The sequence below is a fragment of the Achroia grisella genome, unplaced genomic scaffold, assembly GCF_030625045.1.
Source record: "Achroia grisella isolate CSIRO2021 unplaced genomic scaffold, CSIRO_AGI_Agris_v1 utg1186, whole genome shotgun sequence".
In the NCBI taxonomy this organism is placed as follows: domain Eukaryota; kingdom Metazoa; phylum Arthropoda; class Insecta; order Lepidoptera; family Pyralidae; genus Achroia; species Achroia grisella.
In genome coordinates, this window is record NW_026712592.1 from 4,268,300 (window position 1) to 4,295,026 (window position 26,727).

Below are 26,727 nucleotides of genomic sequence, written 5' to 3' on the forward strand. Positions count from 1 at the left end.
CACCATTCCATTATTATCCATAAGAATATTTTGCAAGGAAATTTATTTTCATTCAACATCTATAAATACCAGAAATAAGTAACTTACTTTTCTGTTCCGATATAAGTACAATTGTATAATATTACTAAAATGTGTATGTCATCCATACCGCAGATAAAAAATAGGACAAGTGTGCACTCGTGCCTGTTTGATTGGATTTGTCGACTCGCGTAAATTGTTGCTGTTGTTAAAAACATCTCTATCTGTATTTTCATAACTTACATATTTTATTAGGGAAAAATACCGTATTAGTGTTTGGAACAATGATGATTACCTTCATCAGATAATTAGAAATTTAAATTGATACACAATTTGGACACAGACCAAGACAAGGTGACTTTTGATGCAACAGATTTGAAATTACAGACATCGTTGAAGGTTTATTTAAAGCTTTTGTATTAATTTACAAAGATATGAGTTTGAATTGAACATTTACATTTGACATTTGGCACAGAGCCTTGTCGCCTAGTCATTAAAATTGATCCCAAATGTCGTAACAGTGAATTTGGCTGAAACTTTACATCTTGGTTTGTGAATTCATATTTCTGAAGATGGAAACACCTATTACAAACCAAATAAATCGGAGATAGGATTAAGTGTTGCGTTCATTATGAATGACGTTAAAAGTTGACAATATATTCAAACTACTCTATCTGCGATAATAGTCGTGAAGGTATATTATTATACTAGCTGTGCCCGCGGTTTAACCTGGGTTAAATTACAATAGAAAATATAGCCTATGCGTTATTCTGATGCATAAATTATATTACTATAAAGTTTCATCAAAATCCATTCAGTAGTTTTTGCGTGAGGGAGTATCAAACATCCATACTTACAAACTATCACGTTTATAATATTATTAAGATATTAAGAAATGAGATATGTATTATTTGTGATTATGATTTGAATACAATTTAATTGTTTTAAAGTAGGCACGCAGAATCAAACCCACGATCACTGAGGCAGTGAAATCTTTACGGTTATTTAAGTTGTAAGTATACCTATTGTTTACGTAACTATTATTTAATGTTTAGTTATTACATACATTATCGACAGGTATAATTGAAGGCCGCGGTTTAACACACCGCCTTATTTTCGTTCGCGGGTTCGATTCCTCGCACGATAAAAAAAATTGTATTCATGAGTATTATTGTTTATATTATTCTGGGTGTTTTTTATGTATATTATGTATGTATTTACAAATAATATATCTATGTATTTGTATCTGCTTAGCTTGAAACTAGATGGCGCTGTGTATTGTTCTGAGATAATAATATTATTAACCACATTTGCTTAATTTGTTTCAGACCTGATAAAAAAGTAACTGTTTTATATTACATAATATCGAATATCATATTAGTCATTCTTCTTTTAGAAAGTACCGATACCACACATGGGCTCACATGACTATGTAACAGTGTCCTAGCGATTGACATAACTACGATTGGGTAGTTTTTTTTTGGGCAACAACTAAAATTAATCATAAGTTTATCTTTGTGACTCTCCGTTGGGAACACCGTTAAAAAAAGTAAATATTATTTTAATATTCTATTAAGGTATAGGTAATTAATTAGTGAGAATATTTATTAATATTTCTGCAGAAATTAGTATGTATATTGATAACAATCTCACTGTAAATATTCCATACTCCAATAACCGTCTAATGAAAAGATTCCTATTAGCAATAATTAATAAGCAAAATAAATTCAAACCCGTTTGCCGTTTGCGTATAAATTACACCGCTACTGTTCTATCGAGATCATAAAAACAACGCAATCTTGGCCGTCTCGTACTCGTATGTGCTAGTATTCTTGCGTCGTGGTAGTGGAATAAAAAATATATATCTAGGACTACCTACTTTTAAAACATGTCACTCACCTTGCAGTAGTACCTCAACACGGTTGCAGTTTTATTTTGTATACTTGTATAGTAATTTTATGACAAAACACAAACACTGCACAATTTGCAACCGACACAGGTGACTATTTATTTACGAGATTTTGACAGTTTGTAGACATTTATGTCACACCTCGTGAAACTTTTTCGTATTTATATTTTCGACCTGCAGTAACTTTCTGAGGTCTCCTTTATCGACACGGGCGTTGCGGTCTACACCGCTTACGAGACTGCTTTGACCACTTTCCAATCTTGCGCCGCATCCACGTCTTATTACAAATTCTCAATTACAAATAAAACCGGAAACCTTAATACTATAAGCACTAAGACCATATTTCAAGAAATAATAAATGCACTAACAGCAAATAAAGGGTAAATTTGTATGTACACATTACGCATAGGTACCCTTAAAATCAAACTTATCAATGCGTATTAAAGATTATATTCGTTAGATTCTGTATGTAGGTAGGATTTGTTGAAATAATGTATGCGTGCATACGTAACAACTAATAAACGCACTGCAAGTTAAACCAGTAATGAATTGAGTAAAATAGTGAATGAGAAATATTTTTTACCTGTAACACAACCCTTATAATACAGTCCTACGTCTTATATCGATATGGCTGATTAAAATGATATTTATCGACGAGATGGGTCCTTTGTCATTTAATCTACCTATCTCCAAGTTGGGTTGTCTCTAAGAGATTTTTTCTAAGTGAATTGAAATTGGTTAATCAATAGTTAGTAGTATCAATATATAGATAGTACGTAATGATATACGTAAAAATGGAAAATAGACACGCTGAATATAACATGAGACTTCGGATTTCTTCTGATATATAAAATACTCGTGTCACAATGTTGGTTACCATACTTCTTCGAAACGGCTTGACCCATTATTATGAAATTTTATATGCATATTCAGTGTAGTATTTACCCCTAAATGATAAGGGTTGTCAACCCAGTAACAATTTTTGTATTTTGTAGACAAACACATTTTTTATAAAATTGTAATAAAAATACATACTACCCTAAATTTTAACCCGCCAGCAACCCCTATTTTTTAATGGCGATTTTAATTTATATGGCACAACAGCGTTTGCCCGGTCAGTTAGTAAATAGAACATTATACCGTGTTAATAGTTAAAAATGTATACGACAGTGGATTTATTCTTAAATATTTAATAATTATTTACTTACAAAGAATAGATATCTGAAGAAATAAAAATAAACAAAAATATGAAAATAATATCTGTACTTATAAAATAATATGTGTACAATGTCAGATATTAATTGATTATCTATATATAATATATTAATATTAGGTACTTATTCTATTATGATTAAAAATAAACCTGTATATAGCATTCGACAATTTTAATGAATAATTCCATTAATCATTTTAAATATTAGTTTGGATGTTTAATATTAGTGCAGACATTGTCAGATTGGTAAAAATATTTTTTGCTCTTTACATAAATAATAATGATTCATGTAATAAGTATTACGTTACAAAAATGTTTGTCTGAGCAGACTATAAACTTTGGCCCCCTGTAAATAAACTATGTTTATTTTTGCCGGGATCTTGCCAAGCACATATCTACCACCAAAAACAGTGATAAAGAGGCTTGGAAGACTTGGCTTTGAACTAGATCGGGACCCTTTGAAAGTGTACAATTACAACCGAAAGAATATGTGAGATTGTACAACAGTGAAGAGAAATTCAAAATTTTCACTTTATTATAACATTATCAAAACCATTTAACTTTTATTTAAATTATTAACCGGGTCTTAACACGAATAATTTTATGGCAAATAAAGGTATTTAACTTTTATCAAGCTGTTCAATCAACGATGATTCCACTGTTAAATTATTTGGACAAATTTTCTTTTTTCTATATTTATTAGTAATCGTATATTTTGTGACCACGCTGTCCATATTCTGTTCTAATTCTGTTTTTAATGGCATCTTATGGGCTTTTAAATTATGACACCTCAATGCACTTATCCGTTTATATTTTCTATCACAAAATTGGCAATCGAACGACTTTACATTTAAATGTATGCTCGAAATATGGCGATTTAGTACATTTCTGGCAGGAAACGTCTTATTGCAGTATTCACATATGTAGGGCCTATTGTTATGCATTTCTAAATGTTTCTCCAAATCGTAAACTAGTCGTTTACATAAACTACATTGTTTCTTATCGGTCGCGAGGCGGACCGTGTCGCTATGTCGCCTCTTATTATGCCTATGCAGTGCAGATTTCTGGACAAACCTACCATCGCACTTGTCGCAAGCGAATGGCTTCAACCCGGTGTGCTTGAAAATATGTCTCTTCAATGAATATTTGCATGTAAAGTCTCGACCGCATAGATCACAGATCAATGGTTTCATGCCAACGTGCGTTCTAGTATGTTTGGCAAAACCGCCCCGAGTTTTAAACGTATCTGAGCAGACTTTGCATTTGTATTTGTGGTTAGAATCATGCGAGAACATATGGGACTTGCAGGAAGAGAATGATGTGAATGCCTTGGAGCAAATATGACACGAATATGGTCTTTCCCCGGTGTGGAGGCGCATATGGATTTTCAAGGTCTTGTTCGCAGCATACGCCTTGGAACAAACCTGGCATTTATAAAGTTTCAGCTTCTCATGGACGGTTTGTACGTGGTTCCGCAAGTTGCATTGATCATTGAACGTCCCCCCGCACAATTCGCACACATACTTCCTCTGACGTCCTAAATGCCGCAACATATGTCTCGTCAGAGTTCCTTTGCTCATTAACATCGTGTTGCAAACATCGCATTGGTAGAGATTCTGTTCATTGTGAAGGTTCTCATGTTCTAACAGCGAGGTCTCTAAACAGAACATTTTCGGACAGTACTTGCATTTGAACGGACTGATATCACCGTGAATTGAAAACATGTGCCTGTCGAGTTGAAAATTAGTAGTAAACCTTTGTTTGCATTGCTGAAAAAAATTTGATAAAATATATTTATGACTTCTAGACTAATTGAGCGTAGTCATAATGAGATGGAAATAAAGGACAAAGTGAATCACCTCGCATTTATAAATCAAATTATGTTTCATTTCCTTCATGTGTGCCTTAAGAGCAAGTGCGGTGTGATATGTAGCCGGGCAGAGCGGACACAAATGGGTACATGGTTCACCATTTGTGTCCGCTATCCGAGCGCCTCCTTTCTTCTTGAGTATCGGAAATTTCATCGATTTGTTTGCTTTTCTACCTGAAACAAAATATTGCCTTTATGCTAAGTTCATATGACCATGAGAGGTAGATTGTACACATACCAACATTCGTAACCGCGAGTATCTAGCCTCACCTATTTCAACCATCAAACAACTTTGTACGAGGTATTTCGATTGTCAAGTGTGATTAGGCAGTAAAATTACAGAATAAGAGTCATGACATCTTAGTCCCCTGCAATGACAACGGAAGATTAATATTACAGGGAACAGAAAAGAAGTTGCTTTAGAATATCTAGCGAAATGTTAAATGTTGCGTTCCTCATTATGCCGACAATTGACAACTACTGATTGAAACATGTTAAGATTTACTTCCAGGACGATACCATACAATTGTGTGTTACGGTTGGTATTTCTTTTATTGTCATATTCTTAAAATGGTCGAAATGAAGAGTCAGACTTCAACACTAACCACTTGTTACAACTTGTGTTCAACCCTAAACACTACACAACTAAATGTAAAAAGTGTAGCACGCTCGCGGTCTGCTGTAAAAGGTAGAAGTAATAAAGGTACAAGGATAGTAGATTAAATGTACCGCGATATATGTATAGATATGTATACAATTATGTATATATATAGCGGTACATTTAAGTAACTCCTATTACTTGCCTTTGGTATTATTTTTCCTGGCGGTCTCCTTCTGTGAGCGTTCAGACACAGTTTCATCTTTTATTAAATAATTAGGTAATTTTTTTTCTGAAAAATAAATACGATATCATTCAACGCTCAAATAAGAAATTAGCAAATGTTAAATATTATTATCATTCAAACAACAACCCGCCTGTTTCCCATAGGTGCAATTTACGGCACTCATTTTCTCTTAACGAAATACAGACTATGGATTAGTATGTCATCGCCAACGCCATTCACTTAATAGACGGTTATGTAAAAGCGAACCTTTGCTCTATGTGTTCAAGCAAAGCGTATTCGTGTACATTCAAAAGCTCTACAAGTCTACGAACATCGCTAAAGTGCCGGGTATCACAGCGTGTACCATGCAGGGGTCCCATATGTTAAGTTTAACCCATCACTACAGGTGATGTGTTTTGAAAATGAATGTATTATATAAAAACGCGATTACATGCGATCCAGCAATTGAGTAAATAAATCTTACCTACGCGTTTTATGTCATCTATTCCTATCTCCATTTCTGAGAAAATAATATATGAAACATAATAGTTACACAATTTTTGACAATATTGTAGAATTATGCATGTAAGTGAAAAAGTAAAAAGATTATTTGTTCATGCATTTGAACAGTGTTATTTATGTTTTTTGGTCGTAGTTTTATTTAATTATAACTGCTTAATATTTCTGGATAATTAATAATATTAGAGAAATTTCAAAATAGAGATGGGAAACAATTGTTATAATGAAAATAATAAAAATAAAATATTGTCACTGTATGAATACTCACTATATAAATTATCCTCCTGGTGCTCATGTGAGGATTCTTGGCCAGTATCATAATTAACTGTAAACAATAAAATTAATTTCATACTACATACTGATCAATCATCATTCGTTGGGATGCATGGTCTCTAAAAGTATGAAGAGGGAAGGACTGTTAGTAATGGGTACTAAACTCCTTTGACATTGACTTTCAAAATACTTTCTAATTTTTTTATGCATAAAGCTTGAAACATATAATACTGTAGACAACAAAGGATGATTATATCTAACAGATTTATATGAATCTAATCCATATATGATTAAAGCTAAGGAAAGGCAATTAGCTATTGTCCTTTCAATTCTCAATGCTTCTGTATTTATGTCTAATGTGTAATGTATCATATTGCATTACCACATTCCGCTGCCTCCCATTCAATTTTAACATTTTCCATATTTTGGTCCAAGGCCTGTTCATCTGCAACAATAATAAGCTATATTTATTTTTCAGTTTACATTTATTTTCATATTTTTTATGAATTGGCCAATAGCTATGATAAAATAATGGATATAATCATAACTTATTTAAATTTGATTTCAAATAATTAAATCATTCTTGTTCATTGATGATATTTTCATAATAATAATAATATCTCCAGACAATTCACTCAGTGCCTTCTAGTCCCAAGCTAAGCAGAGGTTGCTTTATGGATACTAAATAACTGACATAAAGACATAAATACATTTTTTTGTAAATACATACTAAATAAGACCCAGACCAATTGGAACAATCTTACTAATGAATACAAATGTTTGTACCATGTGAGGTTTTGAACCTGAGAACATCAGAATAATTATTTCACCATAAAAAGTATTATCCCTTTCATCATATTTTATTATACTAACAAAACATAGCCTAAAAGTCTCCATGGTCCAATCTATTACTATAACAAAATTCACCATAATCAATTTAGCAGTTTAGGACTGAAAGAATAACAAGCACAGATACAGTTGCATTTTAATATTGACATTAACATTGATTTGGTAATAAATTTTGTGGAATGAGTTTATAAATGGAAACTGTTTTAGCTATTTACTAAAAACCAAAAGTTTTATTATTATTATCTTTATTAAAAACAAATGACCATCAAAAACAAGAAGGTATACAAACAGAGCACTAACTTTTCCAGTACTCCTCAAACTTTTGTTCACAAGTTATTACTTGCTTCTTGAAGTAAAATGCATCTCGTATTTTCTGTATACATTTCTCACAAATAGTTTTACTTACTTCGATGCTTGGCATTGATATCTGTAAATAAATAAAATTTTAAATATTTGTAGTTATTAACATAATTATTTTTATATTATTAAGTTTTAAAATTATTCTTAATAATGTTTTCCAGAATTATTGAAAATTTATAGAATAGAATAGAAAATTATTTATTTGTAAAAAATATAATGAATCACTTCTTATTAGTCATAATTATTTTTCCAATCTATCACCACTCATTTTGAAAGCTCTCTCATCATTATAAGTTAGGCAAATTTTAACTAACAATAAGACGTAACATCTGAATCAACAACAGAAATCTAAATAATTAGATATTTACTTAGAAATGATGAGTGTAATGGAGATGTATTAAAAATCTCCCCTTGAAGATATTTTATGATTGCTCTGTACTGCAATTATAACTTAATTTAACTTTTAATTAATAGTTTTTAAATATTTCTTTAAAACTTTAATATAATAGATTGTTACTTACATGGAGGCCTATAGTTTCGTCTAACATTTGAGAGTAAATTTCAACATTGTTTTCTACTATATAAGGAGTATCAAGATTTTTGAATATTCCATCCGAATGGCAACAACGGCAAATGGAACTCAAATTCCATATTTCATTCATTGTTTGGTTAAACTATTTATAAGAATTTGTACTTGAACTAATAATAATGTTATTTTAAATATAACAAACAAATAAATAAAAAACAAATATATGAGTGCACTTTAAATTCTAAAGATTAACGTTATAAAGTAATAAAAACTATGAAACTGAATTATTACATTATTTACCATTTTACCTCTATTTACCCTTTTTTTTTTTGTTTTATTTATCCGTAATGGAAAGGCATCTATTTACCCGTTTGTGACAACCTGGTAAATGTTATTTGTCACTGTCAATTTAATATGAACTCTATGGTATATACAAATGTACTCTGTGATTCCTAAATGCATATAGCAACTCACTGACGTTGGCAGATTCAAGTAAAAAAGAATAATCAAATGTGTCAAAAATTACACTACTTTGTCTTAAAGTATTTGTTGATTGTTGTGTTCTTTAAAATTTTTATTATTTGTATTTTGTGGAAATAAATTAGAATGTGAACAAAATTATGTCAGATAAGTGGAATATAGTAGGCTTGTGTCGGTGCTGCCACGCAGAAGGCAATTTCAAGAGTCTTGCTGTATCTTATACATGCAGTGGCAGCAATGAAATATTCTCTGTTATGCTTCGTGATACTTTCAACTTAATTGTTAGTATTCAACAATTAATAAATACTGAAATATATAGTCATAATGATTTTTGCAGTTGCTTTATTAGCATAATACTTCCTAACCGAGGGACCTCCAGCTCGTTCCCGATCATGTAAACAAGTAGTAAACAAATTGCAATGCTTATATATAACTCTCTTCTATATATCGTATAAAAAAATTCAAAGATTTTGTGTTGATATTGTAATCAGTTGAAGACTAAGGAAATGTTCTAATAGTTTTTTTTCCATTTGACTAAATGGAAAAAAAACTCTTAGAACATTTAAACAAAAACTCTTAGATACCCAGTATTATGTATTTAACAAGTCCCAATAATATATTAGATAAGGTACCAGATGTGTACTTTCTATATAAACTCTACTATATATAATATACTATAGGTAATAATATACCTAAAACATAAATAAAAAAAATAACTGGACTTTGGTAGGTTTAAAAAGTCTTATCAGTATAACATATATGTATTTTTGATACATTCTTTTTAGATAGATTAGATTTTAGATTTTAGTAAACTATTATACTTTACAGATAGCTCCAATACCTGGTGAAAGGGGGGCATCCTCATACAGTATATGTGGAGCATGTGAACCCCGTCTGCGAGATGCTGCACTCTTCAAACAACAGGTGGTTACATGTGAACAGAAGTTTACCCAGTATTACAACAACCATGATTTTAAAGGTATTTAAAGTTGCACCTAATTTATAATAGGTAATACCCCAGTTGCCTAGTAGTTTTAGCACCTCATTCTAATGGTAATGGGTTTGATCCCTATGCAATACAAAGCAAAGATTTGTTTTTAGAATTCATAAGTATATTTATTTATATTTTATTAATGTTCTCTATGTACATATATTATAAATATATATTTTGAACTCTTTAGTATAGACATTATCTAGTATAGACAATAAAGAACTTTACTAATTGGTTGGAAATCTGAATAATAATCCACATGAATGTAGCTAATGTTTAATATGTTTTTAGATGGTGAGTTTTGGAATAAAACTGTCAAATTGGAAGTAAATGGTAATTATTTAGCATTTTTTTAATTAGATATAATAATAAGTATGGTAGTGAACTATTTATTTTACAGTCACACCATATAGTGATGTGAATTAGATTCAAAAGAAACTTCTGTTCAATAAACCTCTAGGTGATTACTATAAATTTAGTAAACAATATCTATACATCTATGGGTACCTTTCACTTATTTAATCCATGTTATAATTTTGTTGTAGATGGTACATTATGAACATATATTATGGATAGGAAATAAAAATGTATTAATTTCCTGGGGTTCTTTATTCTTTTATTTCTGGAGTAAAAGTGCAATGTTTGTCTTGATACATTGATATTGTTTACGCAAACTGGATTGAAATGTGTAATAGGGTCACTTTACTGTGTAATTGTATTTTTAATAACATGTCAGATCCTAAATACAAATGAGCTATTGCCTTATTTCATATGTATTATATGTATTATATTTAAGTACTTGTAGTATTGAAATATAATACATTATCATTATTCACAGTAATATTGAGTATTAGTAATTATTTATAGGTATTTGTTATTCTTATTTTCAGATGTCAAGAATGAGTCTGGCCACAGTGATGATCTCCACTCAAAATATGGTAATAATACATAATTTCTTTATACTTAATCCATGTGTGTAATATTTAATGATATTACATATAAGGATGAGTCTGACTGAACATGTTGAGAAATATCAAAACCCCATTTTAAAGATATTTATACTGTACTGTTTGGTTTCAGATTTGAAAGAAGAAACTCTACAATCTAACGATGAAGGAGTTAAATCTGATGATGGTCTGTAGGTCCTTATCTGTTATTATTATTAAAAACAAATGTTTACTCAAGTGTATACAGGATGTTATTTTGCCAATGCTACATTTACTTAATACAGAAACCTGTAGGACTTGTAAATTGTAGTAATGTTGTGATGGAATTTACACTTAATATTGTCATGTATTAATTACCTACAGATACATTTATGGAAGCTGACGATGGAGATGACGAACCCCTGTCGAAGCTTCGAACTAAGCTCGAGGTACCTTTACAATTAGACCCTGATGCCGATTGGGTAGCTCCTCCGCAATTTACCTTAAGTAAGTTAAAATAAATGGATTATCAATGGAAACATAATAGTAATTATTTCTAAAATATAATCTGTGACTGTAAGTATTGTAGATAAATCGATTTAATATAAATATTAAATGTTGTTGCAGATCAAGATCGCAGAACACATAGAACAGATAAGAAATTCTCATGCAATGTATGTGAGAAAAAATTCTCATACCAGGGGTCTCTAGAAGTGCATAGAAAAATACATACGGGCGAGAAAACTTACAACTGTTATTTATGCAATAGTAAATATAAACAGAGCAAGACATTGACCAAACATATAGAAGATACCCACAGCGTTGGTAATAGGTACCCTTGCACTTTATGCACTCAGATATTTGATAAAACTAGAACTTTTAAAAAACATGTATCAATACATTTTGAGGAGAAATACAAATGTAATTACTGTAGTAAAGAGTTCCAGTGGAAGAAAGGATTGAAAGAACATATAAAAACACATACGGGCGAAAAGAAATATGTATGTGATATTTGTAATAAGTCATTTGTACATAGTCAGACATTAAAATCGCACTTGTTGACGCATACCGGTGAAAGACCTTATGTTTGCGATGTTTGTGGTCGACGGTTTCCGCAACGAACACATTTGAAAAGACATATATTTATAATTCACACTGGAGTCAAACCTTACTCTTGTAAAGTTTGTAACAAACATTTCTCAAGCAAGAGCTATCTGGCGATACATGAACGTCAGCATACTGGTGAAAAACCATATTCATGTGAAGTGTGTAAAAAGAATTTCACCGCATACACAACATTAAAAGTGCATATGAGAGTTCATACGGGCTTAAAACCTTACACATGTAGCTTTTGCAGTCGACAGTTTGCGCAAATGGCCAGTTTCAAGCTACACGAACGAACGCATACTGGTGAAAAACCATTTTCGTGTAATGTTTGTAAAAAACCATTCTCAGACAATGGTTATTTGAAAATACATATGCGAGTACACACTGGTGAGAAACCGTACAGTTGTGACGTATGTAAACGGTGTTTTAGGGAGACAGGACAATTAAAACGGCATATGCGTGTGCACACTGGCATAAAACCTTACACATGTAAAATATGTAACAAACAAATTGGTAATTTATCTAAGCACATGCGGGTACACTCCACTGAGAGGCCTTATTATAATTGTGAAATATGTAATAAGCATTTTTCTGTCAACGGTAATTTAAAGTTGCATATGCGTATTCATACGGGTGAAAAACCGTATGCATGTGATGTTTGCAACAGTCAATTTACTCAGAGTAGTGGTTTAAAACGGCACAGATGCACACATACAGAAAAGAACGATGTTTAGTTTGCTTATTGTTTTATCTACAATCTAATACGATCGGCGAATAAGTACAAACATGTATATAAACTCATATAAAAATTGTAATGTACATACACCACATGTAGAGAAAATAAGTACTACATTGATTTATAGATAATAGGTACACGACTGTGTATCTATTATGTGTGTTCATCTTCTGTTCCATGAGAATAATGGGGGAAAGAGCTGTCTATAAGTATTTGAAAGAATTAAGGGTGTATAAAATTAATGTACAAGTTGTACTGCAGTGATTAATTAATAATAAACTATACGTTAACTGTGTATAGGTAATTAGTAATAATTTATGAGAATATTTAATGATAATTAATAATTATATTTCTACTGATTTTTACTAGTATTTCTTATTACTGACGCTCCCTTATCAACCTCTTTTGACATTAAAGTCGCCCTTCCAATGTCACCAGAAGTTTAATTTTTATGACAGAAAATAAAACATTTTTTGCTTATGCCTCCGGCGAGTTGTTGCTTTTAGCCATTTTGTAAATGTTATAGAAATAACAACTATTATAAATTATAGCATATAATAAAAATTGCATCTGGCAACATCGTTAATGCAAAACATAGACAAGGACTATATGTGATGAGATACATTTTGATTTTGATCTGTGCTAAAAATGGCTGTCCAGTGACATTTTGGCAGTCGTTTGAATGCGCACATTCTAAGTACAATCGATTATTTATTTAGTTATTAAAAAAATGCCTGAAACAATTATTGAAAGTGTCCTTAGCGGAAAAATTGATATAGCATTATTTATAAAATGGCTCGGAAATGAACCAGTTGAGGTAAATAATAACCTAGAAATTTTCATCTCAGTACTTAGTATTTGCATTGTTTATATTCCTATTAATTATATTTCCTATATTTCAGGATAGTAATGAAGATTGTGTGTTATTATGTTGCAATAGAAGCGAGTTTGTTGTCCAATTCTTGTCTTACTTGAGGAATCAAACGGATAAGTAAGTTTGTTTCAATGTAAACAATGATTCAAAAGTTTTACCGATAATAATAACTAGTTTTTACTCGCGGTTTCTTTGCGCGACCTAAATAAAGTGCTTGTCGAGTATAAGTCTAATTCTTGCTTTGGGTTTTGTTCTGTTCCTAAGTGTTTTAACTGCCAAATTTTCAGATGATACAATAAGCTAAAAAAGTGTGAAGTTGTAAAAGCTAATACTTCTTTTTATAAATTCACTATTTGCTAAATCAAAGTAAAATAGTACACTATAATTTATTGTCAAGTTACGACCTGTAATCAAATAAAGTATTAGGAATATAATAGTAGGTTACTTCATACATTACATGTGTCTTTGTTTTGATATATATAATTCAATAGAGATAAACAAAGAGCTTTGATTTTCTCTATTGAGTTCTATTGGAAATAAGTAAAAATAAATTACCCTCATATATTGATAAATAATTATAATATAGAAAAGTAAAAATTTGTTTACTTTAGCTCTTTTGAACTTCCTTTGTGTAAATCAAACTTGCACTTTTTGTTCTTATTTTTAAGTATAGACAGAATGACAGTTTATTTTTATTACAGTTTTGCTTTGGCTTCTATATGCATTAGTAATTTTTTTCAGTATTCTACAAACTAACACAAATGCACATCAAGTGTTGCAATACCAAAATACACCAGAAAAAATAATCAATTCACGTCGCAACCATCACAGATCTATTAGTGACCCTACTAGCGATGATAGAACTATGGATAATCTTTCTGTCAAAACAGATCGTCAGAGAAGTCACGAATCATCTCCAAGTAAAGACCGGAAACGTGCTGGTAGGAAAGTAAAGACCAAATTATTTACTGATGACAAGAAAGATCAATCAGTGTCATCTGATGAATCCAGATTGAGTTGTGGTCTTGAAAGAATAGTCATCTCAAGTACCCCACTGAAGAATGGTGTTAAAGATCATCCTAATCTTCCATTGGCAAGTCCTGTAACTCCACGAAGTTTTAGAGAATATGAACGATGTGATACACCTAGACTAAGTCATCGACATTCAAGATCTCATGAGAAAAATTGTCTTGGTGACTACTTGGTTACAGCACAAAAGAGTACAAAGAAAAAGAAAGTTGTCAAAAACATATCCAATGATGATACAACAGACAGCAGTATTGTATTAGATTTGAGTAACTCAGAGATGTTCCCTGAAATAGGTGTTAGGAAATCTAGTTCATTACGATCAGAAAGAAGAAGAATCAAACCCACTAATATAGACAAGCCTGTTGCACAGAAAAGCTATTCACTAAACAGTTTTACATCAGAGTGTTTCCAACAGCCTTCTCCATTGGCATTAGAAGACAATGTGGCATTTAAACAACAGAGTTTGCAACCAAAAGAATCTGCAAATACTTTTGAAGTGGAACGTAACATGTTAAAACAGGAGAGACACAAGCTTATGGAGAAATTTAATATCCTAAATACTTCTACGTCCTGTACAGCTATTGTTACTCCACAAATCAAGGTCTCCCACAAGGATTCTTTTGAGAAAAACATAAATTATATTAAGTCAGACTGCACCAAGATTGTATTTAAAGACAAAATCGACATACTGATAGAAATATACAATGCATTGTTGAAAAATAATTTGATACTAAGTGTTATAACTGAAATATATTTTTTAATATCCATTCTGCTTTCTAAACAAATTGAAGATGACTATGTCACTGCTGAAACCAATTTGAGCAACAACAATTTAGATTTCATTTTGAAATCTATACACAATTGCACTTATTTTGCTGTGAAGTCGCTATGGGCCCAGAGAGTTGTATTGGAAGTTATTTTAGATAAGAATTCATTGAAAATACTAGGTGAAAATAAAAAGGTACGCTCCTTTTACCCCGACTTAGCAAAATTTCTATTGAATTCATATGGTCTGAAGTGTGAAGCAGAGAATAATCAAGAGAGGAAAAACCCGACTGAAAGTAGATCTTCCAATGGAGTCATTTGTTTTAACCTTGAAACTGACAACATTGACAATTTTCCAACAGTCGCAAGCTTCCAAAATTTTAAAAAACAAAGGGATATGTTTTACCAAATTCTTGGGTAAGTTGTTACTTACTTTTCCTCTATAAACTTTGAACTTGTATAGTACTGTACTACAAATTTTCCTTAGTTTGATTCTTAGGTGAGTCAATTTAGGGAACAAACTTTTGTAATAGACCTATATTAATGTTCTTAATTTGATTCAAATCTAAATAAAAATTACAGTATAATTAATTTAGATGATGACTGAATGACTACTTCTTGTGTAGGTATTAGCATTGCTAAGTGAGTTTCAGCTTAACTGAATAGATTTTAACGTCAGAAATATGCCAATTTCTGCTGAAAAAACGCTTTGCCGTTATGATTAGATGGAAAGTATAAAATAGTGAATGCCATTACTCATAATAAAAAGGGAATATTGATAATAGAATGCCCCATGTGTTACGTTGATGGATGGCATAGTACAACATTAGTTATTTATTTGTATTTCTATATTGGGGTTTGTTTCTACTCGGGAAAGCAGTGTTCAGGACAGAACCGCACTATTGTGACCCATTTGCATTCTAACTACAGGCTCTACATGCCATGTGGTTGCTTTCAATACCCCTTAGGGTCTTTAAGTTGAGGGCTCACTATTTGTGTCTGATGATGGTCTTGTTACTGAGTGAAATTTATTTTGTATATAGGCGGTGGTATCCATAAGTAAGGCAACCAACTTTTTTTCCAATCTTAGTCGCAAAGAAATATTAATTTTGTAATGGGTTACTTTGTAAACCAATTACTATTTAGTTGTGTAGTTGTGATTACCTGTCAGTCTTACCGCTGTATAATAGATTTTAAATTTAATCTATTTGCCACTAATGGATTACGTCTAAGTCTCGGCTAAAGCAATCTTCCTAATTCAATTATCTAAGCACTCAACAATTATGTTAAAACGTTAAGAGGATAACGTTTTAACGTAATTGTTCACAGTTTCCCGCGGATTTGGCCGCATATAGCTACAATTTCTATTTCTATTTGAATGTATGGATTTTTTCGGTAAGTCAGTGATTAATTAATGAATTCACACATGATTCGTAATTGAAACGAGAATTTTTCATACCATGTGATATCACATGAAAATTGGAATGATTCCAATAAATACCCTACCTACTCTACCATACCAGAAAGTATATATTTCGTAATTAGCTGTCCTTGCGACTTCTTACCCGTATAAGTTATTTGTCGGTTGGTATCGGACTAAACCAATTGGAATAAATCAAACAAACTTTTAAGTAAAACTTACCACAATACATTACAATGAATACCGCACCCTAATCGGTGAAGTTATTTCAGAGACTAGCGTGCACAGATAAACAAACAAAAATTGTAACAATAATTGTTTTGGGTACCGTTACGTCATTACGTCGATAAAGTCCCCCCATAATAGTGGTTCATATCTTTCATGTACAGCAATTATATGTTGCACGGTCAGTTTAGGCAGTAGGCAGTGAAATTACAGGCCAGGTGTCCTGACATCTTAGGCCTCTGGAATGGCAACGCATAAATGGTATCTTGGATGTAACATTATAATGTAATGATACTTTTGCCGTCTTTAAAATGGGCCTTTCCAATTATATAAAAAAAATGTTATAAATGATGGCAATGAAGCCTGAAATTTCCATATCAAAATCTATGTATGAACAAAATCTATCAAATTTCACGGTTTCATCGTCGTAAAAGCTTGAGTTCTAAACCTCTACTTATACAGATGGTATCAAGAAACCCAGACGTCAGGCGGCTCCAGGACTACTTTCCGAGCGAGGATCAAAACCTTACTGACTTGTGGGCAGTCTCCAGCAAACTATGCACATCTCGCCACGTTGTTCACAGCTCATATGTTATCTGAGTGTCTGCCGCAAAATACTCAGGTATTTATTATTATATGCGAATATTTTTAAGAAATTTCTTTCAACGTTTTTTATTTTAGTGTATAGTTTGTGTATCACAAGGTATATTCATTAATTTTGGACCAGATTTGACAACTCTTCTTAATGGAAAGGCTTTACTATCGGGTTGGTCCTATAGGTACTGATATTTATTATTTTCAGACAGTTCTGTGAATAATTTAATATTAATTAAAAATGAAGAATTAAATTAATTTGGATTTGTTTAAGTCATAATACATTTCCTGATTATGTTGGTTCTATATTTAATATTTTTTTTACAGGGCCCGTTTATTTCTTGTATAAAAGTCTAAAAATAGACCGCGATTGTAAAATTTAAATTCTACAGTCGGAAACAGCTGACACTACTCAGTTTTTTTTTTTATCAAAGCGACGTATAACTGCACTTTATATAAAATACCTTAAAATATTTGTGTTTTTTTGCCAGGAATCGAAGATGAGCAAGTTGCAACGTCGCCTTACTTGTCCCACTGCACCTGAGTCCCACCGGTTGCCGTACTTCTCAGTTAAGGAACTATTTTATAAGTAAGTATCCTTCACGTATTGCATAATATATGAGCAATTTCGAGAAAGGTTATAATTTTCAGTAAGTCAATTTACTATATTTTTTTAACTTTGTCTAAGTACCACTGTATATATACTTGTTATAGTGTGAACTAGGGTCGAATAGTCGATCATTGGACCGTTAGATATTACTGATACACGGTTAGAATAGTTGAAAATTAAAAGTTATTCAATTGTTTATATGAAATAATTCAACTGTATGTATGTTACTTGTATGTGACATTTTTATCCTGTGATTTATATAAAGCCAGTTATTTTTTTCATTCCCATACATTACTTACTCATTTTTGACCAGTTTGGAATTCCTGCAATAAATATCCATTAAAAATGTTCTATTATTGTTCATAGGGAGTTTATAATGTACACCGAGAATGAATCATTCCGTGTGCACCTTCGGGATGCATTTGCCTCGGAGATTATAATACTGGATTCAACTCCCATTGCAATAGACGACAGGACTAACGGTTAGTACTATTATTATTTTAATTATCGTGTAAATATATATAATGTAATACTAGCTGTGTCCACGGTTTCACTTGCGTGAAATTTATAGCCTATCTGTTATTCTGATTTAGAAGCTATTTTATTGTAAAATTTCATTAAAATTCATTCAGTAGTTTTTGCGTGATAGAGTAACGTACATCCATTGTCCCCCACACATAAACTTCCGCTTTTATAATATTAGTAAGAATTAAGATAAATATAGGTGACGTTTTGAATAGTTAAAAAGAAAAGAAACAAAACGTTATCCATACATAATTATAAAAATAGACGAATAATAATACAGTCTCAGTTAAAGAGCTGCATTTTTCAATGTTATTTATATTATTAATATATTTTAAGCTCTTACGTTGTGGCGTATTTTTAGTGATATCTTACGACCATGACCATTTACATTTTGTTAGCTATTCTTTATTTTATTTAGTAGCGAGCGGTTCAGACATATCCCGCGAGTACCTGCAGGTGTCGAGGAAGCTAAATCTCCTGGCAAAGTTCTTGGGCTTCGTATTGGCGCTACCGTATACGCAAGTGCCTCTGGATAGCTCTAAGTCGGTAGGGGCAGTTCGCCCTCCCCAACAACCCTCGCACGCTCCGCCCAAGGAGAGAGTACTTGAAAACAACCTGGCTTTGAGGAATTACGTGAGTTGTTATATATCAAGCAGATGTTATAAATATTTTCACTTGTTCGATGATACTAATTGTGACAAAAAATAGCAGTCCATTATTATTAATAGTTCTTTATTGCTGTGACGTCACAACTGACCGTTTTGTTATAAAAAATTACGTCCGTCTCATTATTGCTACAATTAGTGTGCATTGTTATTGTTTTGTAATTTATTGTAGAGATTGTGTATAAGGCAGAAGCCAATTTTGTAGAGATTCATATATTTTATCTTTCATCCTTTACTTAATGTTCACCTCTGACTTTTAACATTACTTGACTTTAATCTTAAACTTAAACTTGGTTGTAACTTAATCACTAATCATGAAGACAGTAACTTGACTATTACCAAATTCTATCATTTCAGTTAAATGTAATACTACAAAAAAACTAACAAAAACGTACGTTTTATAATATAGTACTGTGTTTAATATTACGTACTATTACAAATTGTAATTAAAGACAATAATAAAGTTTTAACCAGATTTTTTTAATGTCATTTCAGAGCCAACCTAGTTTAGACCTCAAAGGTCTGTTAATCAATTCCTACAAAAACTCCCGGATCTCCATAACTATTCCTTGGTTGGTACACTATCTATCGCAACTGGATTACACGACGCTACGATTAAAATATTACCAAGAACTATTAAAAATTATATTCAACATATACACCGACAAACTGAAACTGTCCACAGACAATGGTATGAAGAAAAATACGATTATATATTTAAAATCGATACTTGGCTGGCTGTTCGATTTACCACACTTCCCAATGGAACTGTTTTACGAGAAGACAATACAAATTACCGTTATGTGCGAAGTAAACATTGACTGTTATGATGTAATCGATGAGTCTATGCTCTTCGAGTTGTGTCCGTTCTTGAAGGATGTTAATGTATTACTGTCGACGTGTAGGGTGTCTCACGATCAGAAAGAAGTGGGCAGTTTCCGCCATATAACGCCAGTCAGTCTCAGTTTCAATACAGAAGATAGAATCAGGAACAAAGAAAAGGAATTACAGGTAATACATATTAGTAAATTGTATCAGTTCTGGTTTTATGAAATGAATCTTCATTTTGAAATTAATCAAGTGAAATAATAAGTATATATAGACTTAACATAAATTGATGAATATGGTAAATTAGCTGTTACTAAAAATTCCTCTGCTTGTGTTTTAGATAAAATATGCGATACAATTCATATTCTTGTTATATTTCATTAAGATCTAGCTAAGCTCAAGTCACGAATAACAATGAGATACGGCGTAAAGACATCTCGTTTCAAGATAATTTTGAATGGATGAATGAAAGTGAGTACAACAAGTGTACGTGTACGTTTCAGAGTCGCCTGGAGGAGGAGTTCCTGAGGAGTCAGCCGTCGTCGTGGCGGCGCGTGCTGGAGCTGGTGGTGGAGCGCGTGACGGCGGGCTGCGTGCGCGAGCTGGCCGCGCGTCCGCTGGCCGCCGCCCGCGCCCGGGCCCGGGCCCGCGCGCGCGCGCACGTCGCCGCACACGCGCGCGCAGACACGGTCAGTCTGACACAGGTCACTCTCAACACCTATAAAAAACATCAAATATGTTCAGCGGTCACGTCGCCGCACGCGCGCTCGTGTACGGCCAGTCACAAACACTTCTCAATAAATACGTCTCATATATCACGGAGAGTGTTTTGATAAATTGTTGAGATTAATTGCACCATCGCGATCACATCGCCAGAAACTATATACCATCCTGATCATCTGGATGAGTGGCGGTCGGCAACAATGATATTTCTGAACCGATACGATATTGAAACCTTTAATAAAACAGCTTATACTATAACAGCTTTATTCATTAAAAAAGGGATAAGCACCAAACATTTGAACATAATAATTTTTATTACGACCTTAAAAGGCCGGCAACGCACTTTGTTTGTGTGAAACATCTTCAAATTAAAATGTATCTACTACCAATGGTTTGTAAATATGTCCGATCACAACATTTACGGAGTAGTTTTTTTGTATGTGGGAATAGGAAATATAAACGCTAGCTGCTAGCTCCCACTTGACGGTTGTTGGGAATGTAGATTAAATGGCGCTTGTATCTGACCACATAATGTAATAGCAATGATGGAAAATGTAGTTAATTACTTGTAATTAAATTAACATCACCAGACTGCTCTCCTGGAGTCCCTGCAAGGATTATACTTGGAGCAACTACAACAAGTGCGTACTTCCGCGCTAGAGACGGCAGCTACATGGATTCGAACTCGGAGCGCACACGCATTAGCCGCTCTATTGCCCGCTGCCCCACCTGCTCTGCACGCGCTCGCCGTCAAAGGCTGCCTAGGAAGGCTACGCAAATGGATTGATGACAACTGGACCACTACGGGTAAGTCCGATCCCATCGATTCCCTGTCCCATTTAAACGCCGTTGAACGGGAAAAAGGTTATTTTTATGTTTTGTAACACAGGCTGATAGATAAATATTGTTTCTGATATAGATACATCTAAATATACGGTATTTTCAATTTGGGAAGAATTGATAAAAAGTACTGAATAAATAAATACATAATACAAGAAATAGTGGAAATATTTGCATAGAGTATCTATGGAGTAGCTCGTCAGTGTATATTGAGTGAGCCTTGTGACGTTCAATATCCGTCGCCGCATACTATATATAATTATAATACTAGCTACTCGCCCCGGCTACATGTATTTAAACCTTCCTCTAGAATAACTCTATCTATTAAAACCGCATCTAAATCCGTTGCGTAGTTTTAAAGATTTAAGCAAACATAGGGACAGACAGCGACAGCGATTTTGTTGTATACTATGTAATGATGATTTGGTAACAAACATATAATAATACTATAATATTTAATCAAATAATTATCCATAGTGTATACAATTTCTTAAACCTAATGTTACTTTTATCGCGCGGATTGCTCGTCTCTGCTCTCGGTGTCTTTAGGCACTACATGCGTCAAATGTTACAGCGATCCTGTGCAAGGATATCGAGGCGGAGATGAAGGCTCTGGTGTCGTTGGGCGAGTGTGCGAGCTGGGCGGGTGCGCCCCCCGTGACCCCGGCGACCCCGGCGACCCCGGCCAGCCCGGCGACCCCGGCCAGCCCGCCCACCACCGACCTGCGGGCCCTCACCGCGCCCGCGCCCGTGTTCCACGCCGCCAACGTCAGCCCCGCCCCCCTCATCATACACCTCAAGGTACCCCTACCTGTATTACTCGACTCAAATATTATTGTATAGAAATACCTACAAAAATCACATTAATCTTATATATAAAATTCTCATATCACAAAATGTTAATTACTTTCCTTTGAAACGGCATTCTCACAATGTTAGTTACTGTACTCCTTCGAAACGGCGTGACCGGTGTTGGTCTAAGAATCGGCTACGTATTCTATATCGACTATATATTCATAGTATAGGCCTTTCATAACATAGGTTCATATATATAGGCCTAGTGTTTAGGCACAATACACTTATTTAATAATTAACAGAAGGAGGTCAACAATATGGAAAAATAAAAAGTCCAGAATGATATGGTTTAAACACGGGCGCGTGAGCAGATATAGAGAACAAGGAGCTTATTATCGAGAGACGTGAGCTTCGCGTAACCTTTGTAACCGACTAACTTGCTTGTCGCTGCGGTCGTATTGTTTATATTTGAAATTTGATTGGTTTTCATTAATTTGACTCGGCCGGCGGGACTCCAGCGCAATGCAATGCGCTAGAGAGCTATGCTATAAAATATATCATTGCTATTATAAGTATTTTATGTATGTAGTTATGTAGTGTAATATATATATGTATGTATGTTTAATACTATATTATTGTGTATTAATATGTGTATAAGTAGGCCACACCCCTTCGTGATAAGGGTTGTCCATGATAAAACTGTAAAATCTATAAAATACTAACTACTAATATTTACTATATTTTTCATTATGACTAATAGCTAATGGACAAATATAATTAAAAAATATATTGAATTTCATTTGTTTTGTTGCACTTTTAAATACTTGCGATTTTATTGTACCTACTATGGCTGACACCTATACTTAATACTGTTATTATTCAAATAGGAACAAATCTGTCTTCTACTAGAGGACGAGGAGCCCAGCGATGAAGAGTTAACGCCACTTCTAGCGAACTGCGCGACGAGCTGTTCGCCCAGCAATTTGTTCGGCCGATTGCACACGCAGCGCGCCATTTTGCAGCTCAGCGTTGATCTATGTATCGTGCTCGGTGAGCCTTGTTTGACGTTCATAAAATATATGACTCTATGATCATATGTTGTTCCTGTTGTATCTATTCAAATATAACAAATTAGTCCTCAAAAAAGTTAATGTCCAAAAGTCATTAATTTTCATTATTTGTTGTAATATTGTTCTTTCTTCGTCTTTTTAAACTAAATGTGTTAACACAAGATTGGAATTTCATGATTCAAACTCGATATTTTACATATTTCAATATTTATTTTTAGAATATTGTACAGAGCAACAAATCACTTATGAAAATGGCCGAGTCAGAAATGTTGATATTTATTATCTGCCATCAGCAACAATAAATATAAGCGCAAACAAGCGCGGGAACAATAAATATATATATTTCAAGTTTTCCTTTATCATTTTAGTCTAGATCCACCATAACATGATTAATTTGTTTATATATTTTTCAGTGACCAAAAGGCCGGATAAAGTAACGGAGGCATTCCTACTTAAAGTCAATGCCATCTGGAACACATGTTGTCCCGATAGAAAGAAGAATCAATCGGAAGAGACTTCTTTACCTGATCGAAGACCAGACCTTTCTCCGGACTTCCGCAACTTTGAAGATGACCGCGCACCAACGCCGGTTTCAGATGATGATGTTAAAGTTACAACTCCCATCATAATCAGTCCCGGTGTGATAGAGCTAGCAAACAGTCAGAAAGAAGAAGTGAATTGTGTAGAGGACAATAAAGAAGAATTTTTAGAGTTTTTCGAGCGAGTGCTCTGTCCACGTAATATAGTAATGTTGAGTCATTCGAAGTCTCCAGGACCAGCATGGAGCGCGATGGCAACATTTCTTGTATTTCTGCTGCATCATCATTACCTAAGCGAGGACTCCCTCACAGAACAGTGCCTGGCGGTATACAGGCAAGATTGGCCACAGGTACTTATTTATTTATTTCATTAATACAACATAAACTTGTAACTAATTTCCAATACATTTATATTTTAAAACTATTATACTTAACTATATAAAGACAGTTACATTCTTATTTTATTTATTATAGAACGCAAGGCTTCTTTGTGTACAGTTGTACACAGAAGCCTTGCCATCTGTCACCCTAAAAGTTAGTGTTTGAACTCTCATGGAATCTCGTGGAACTTGATTTTAAAAAAACTATATTTTAATTATAGAAAGATTTTGTTTTTAGATATTATTATTATTATTATGCAATTTAAATTATTTGCATAACTGCATAATTTATGTGAATTGTTATTTTTTTTTACTGTTGTTTTTGAATTTATTAATTTCTCTCCGCAGAACGTCTTGGAGAGTCTGTCTACCTGCATGAAGTCAGTATCGTCGCAATGGTCCCGATCGTCCACGGGTAAATTCAATTTATTCCTTGACTTCTTAGCGGAGTACTGTGGTGACATGGAATATGAGCCAATGGAGTAAACAAAGTTTCTAGCTACAGCTTCCCACCGAGTATTTGTAGTCTATTCATCTAACATTTGTATTGTACTTCTAAATTCTTCCAATTCTAAAATCCTGCCAAAGACGCGTAGTCATTTTGGAGAATTTATAATAGATGGCGTCATTGTTACGGTGTTTAAACAAGCGCCTATAGTGATAAATATTTACCAGCAGATATATACTCTAGAGTCTAATCTCAATATTGATTTCAAATAAATTTATTTTAATGTGTTTTTTTAAACTTAATCTACTAAACTAACTGAATAAATCTATAATGTTAGTATAGAATTATTATATTGCTAGTAAAAAAATTTGGAATTATTATAGTCAAGAGTATAGAAAAGTACCGTACAATCCAATGTTAATTCATTGGAATTTGTTTTCATACTAGACGGATGTTTGAGTAGACTGATGATTTATATCAATATTAGGACTTGCGCTTTTATAATAAGCATGACAGTTGATTTTCAAAATAATTTTGTATTATGGTTATGAATCTAATTGCCTCAAGTAATCTTATTTCTTGAAGCATTCCTGAAAGTTTAGTAATGAATGAGTCTAGTTATTTATATAAAGATGTCTTTATAAGAATTAGAATATTGTTAACAAATATCCTGTAAATTGTCCTATTGAGCATGTAGCTACATACATATATTCTAATATATGCGTCTTATTGCTCGTTTATAGAAAATCTCTACCAAAGAGATACTATAGACATACTGTTAGATACTGTAAATTGCGAATAGTTTACAATTACATTATCATTATATATTCAATGACCAGTCCACATATTATTATATACTTTAATTCAAATAAATATAATTATTTATAACTGCTTTACTGGATGAGAGTCGGAAGCATTGTCAAACAAAGTCGTGAGTGCTGAACACAACAGTTGATTTACCCAAATTTTGTTGGATATATTTGAATCAAAAGAGATAACAGTAATATATGTTGTTATTTTTAAAAATATTATTTGTTATTCATATTTCAATCACTGATCACAGTCAGTCATCAATATTAAAAAATCTTTATTAAGATAACACAATTTTTACTAAATTTTATACAGTTGTTTAGTTCAGTACAGTTGTGGTAAGCCTTCTTTTAAGCATAAAAATGCCTGTGGGTTTGTCCAAATATAAATATAATATATATTGAAATCCAATATATAATAGTTTGTCAATCAAGGTTGGTTAATTAATGAATAGTAGTTTATTTATTAGTTTTGATTAAGTTTGTGCTGTGTTGATGATCCATTTGATAGTAGAGTATTTTATATAAGTAACCTTTGTGTCTTACCACATTGATTTATTTGTGGATATATACATGTAAGCTACTTTTATATTTTATTATATATATTACAGATGTTGCCTTAAAAAATAAATTAGTAAATGAGTAATCAGTTGAAATTTATAGGAATATTAAATATATAGTTTGGTTAACTTATGTTGCCAAATCGAATTATTAGCTTCAAATTAATTCATAACTTTAATCAAAACACAAAACTGAATTTTGGTTTTGTCAATTAAAACTAATAATGATAAAGCGAAACTTTAAACAATTGGAAATAAGACTAGTTTTATAAAAACAAGTAAAACATTAGAAAGAGATATAACGTGCGTGACTGAGCAGCAATGTCGATAAGGACAACTATAAATAGTCGATATATGTGCCAAATATCGACTATTAACAAACACGTCAATAAAAGAAAAACATGATCTATGTAATTATTTATAT

General features: G+C 32.6%; 4 protein-coding genes across 4 annotated transcripts in view; 2 read left to right on the forward strand and 2 right to left on the reverse strand.

The window, feature by feature from the left end:
* The window catches only part of LOC131854200 (scavenger receptor class B member 1), a 90,525-nt gene extending 88,350 nt beyond the window's left edge, over positions 1 to 2,175 (reverse strand). Inside the window, exon 1 of the mRNA XM_059205332.1 lies at positions 1,918 to 2,175. The gene's annotated coding sequence lies outside the window, so the exon portion shown is untranslated. The remainder of the gene's footprint in view (positions 1 to 1,917) is intronic.
* A 1,585-nt stretch (positions 2,176 to 3,760) lies between these two features.
* On the reverse strand, positions 3,761 to 8,666 carry LOC131854505 (gastrula zinc finger protein XlCGF26.1-like). Its single transcript, XM_059205636.1, has 8 exons — positions 8,357 to 8,666; positions 7,776 to 7,902; positions 7,009 to 7,071; positions 6,622 to 6,678; positions 6,319 to 6,354; positions 5,810 to 5,900; positions 5,000 to 5,180; positions 3,761 to 4,909 (listed from the first exon to the last, which is right to left on the reverse strand). The coding sequence occupies exons 1-8, from the start codon at positions 8,495 to 8,497 to the stop codon at positions 3,761 to 3,763; spliced, it is 1,845 nt and encodes a 614-aa protein (XP_059061619.1). The 5' UTR covers positions 8,498 to 8,666.
* Positions 8,667 to 8,856: 190 nt separating this feature from the next.
* Positions 8,857 to 12,946, forward strand: LOC131854189 (gastrula zinc finger protein XlCGF57.1-like). The gene is made up of 7 exons (XM_059205321.1): positions 8,857 to 9,125; positions 9,673 to 9,823; positions 10,127 to 10,168; positions 10,726 to 10,773; positions 10,916 to 10,969; positions 11,146 to 11,268; positions 11,389 to 12,946. The coding sequence occupies exons 1-7, from the start codon at positions 8,985 to 8,987 to the stop codon at positions 12,600 to 12,602; spliced, it is 1,773 nt and encodes a 590-aa protein (XP_059061304.1). The 5' UTR covers positions 8,857 to 8,984; the 3' UTR covers positions 12,603 to 12,946.
* A 388-nt stretch (positions 12,947 to 13,334) lies between these two features.
* Positions 13,335 to 26,402, forward strand: LOC131854179 (codanin-1). The gene is made up of 14 exons (XM_059205311.1): positions 13,335 to 13,421; positions 13,507 to 13,595; positions 14,220 to 15,689; positions 17,380 to 17,539; positions 18,003 to 18,100; positions 18,488 to 18,603; positions 19,068 to 19,279; positions 19,807 to 20,322; positions 20,643 to 20,828; positions 21,453 to 21,669; positions 22,277 to 22,503; positions 23,385 to 23,547; positions 23,981 to 24,456; positions 24,835 to 26,402. The coding sequence occupies exons 1-14, from the start codon at positions 13,335 to 13,337 to the stop codon at positions 24,970 to 24,972; spliced, it is 4,155 nt and encodes a 1,384-aa protein (XP_059061294.1). The 3' UTR covers positions 24,973 to 26,402.
* The last annotated feature ends 325 nt before the right edge of the window (positions 26,403 to 26,727 follow it).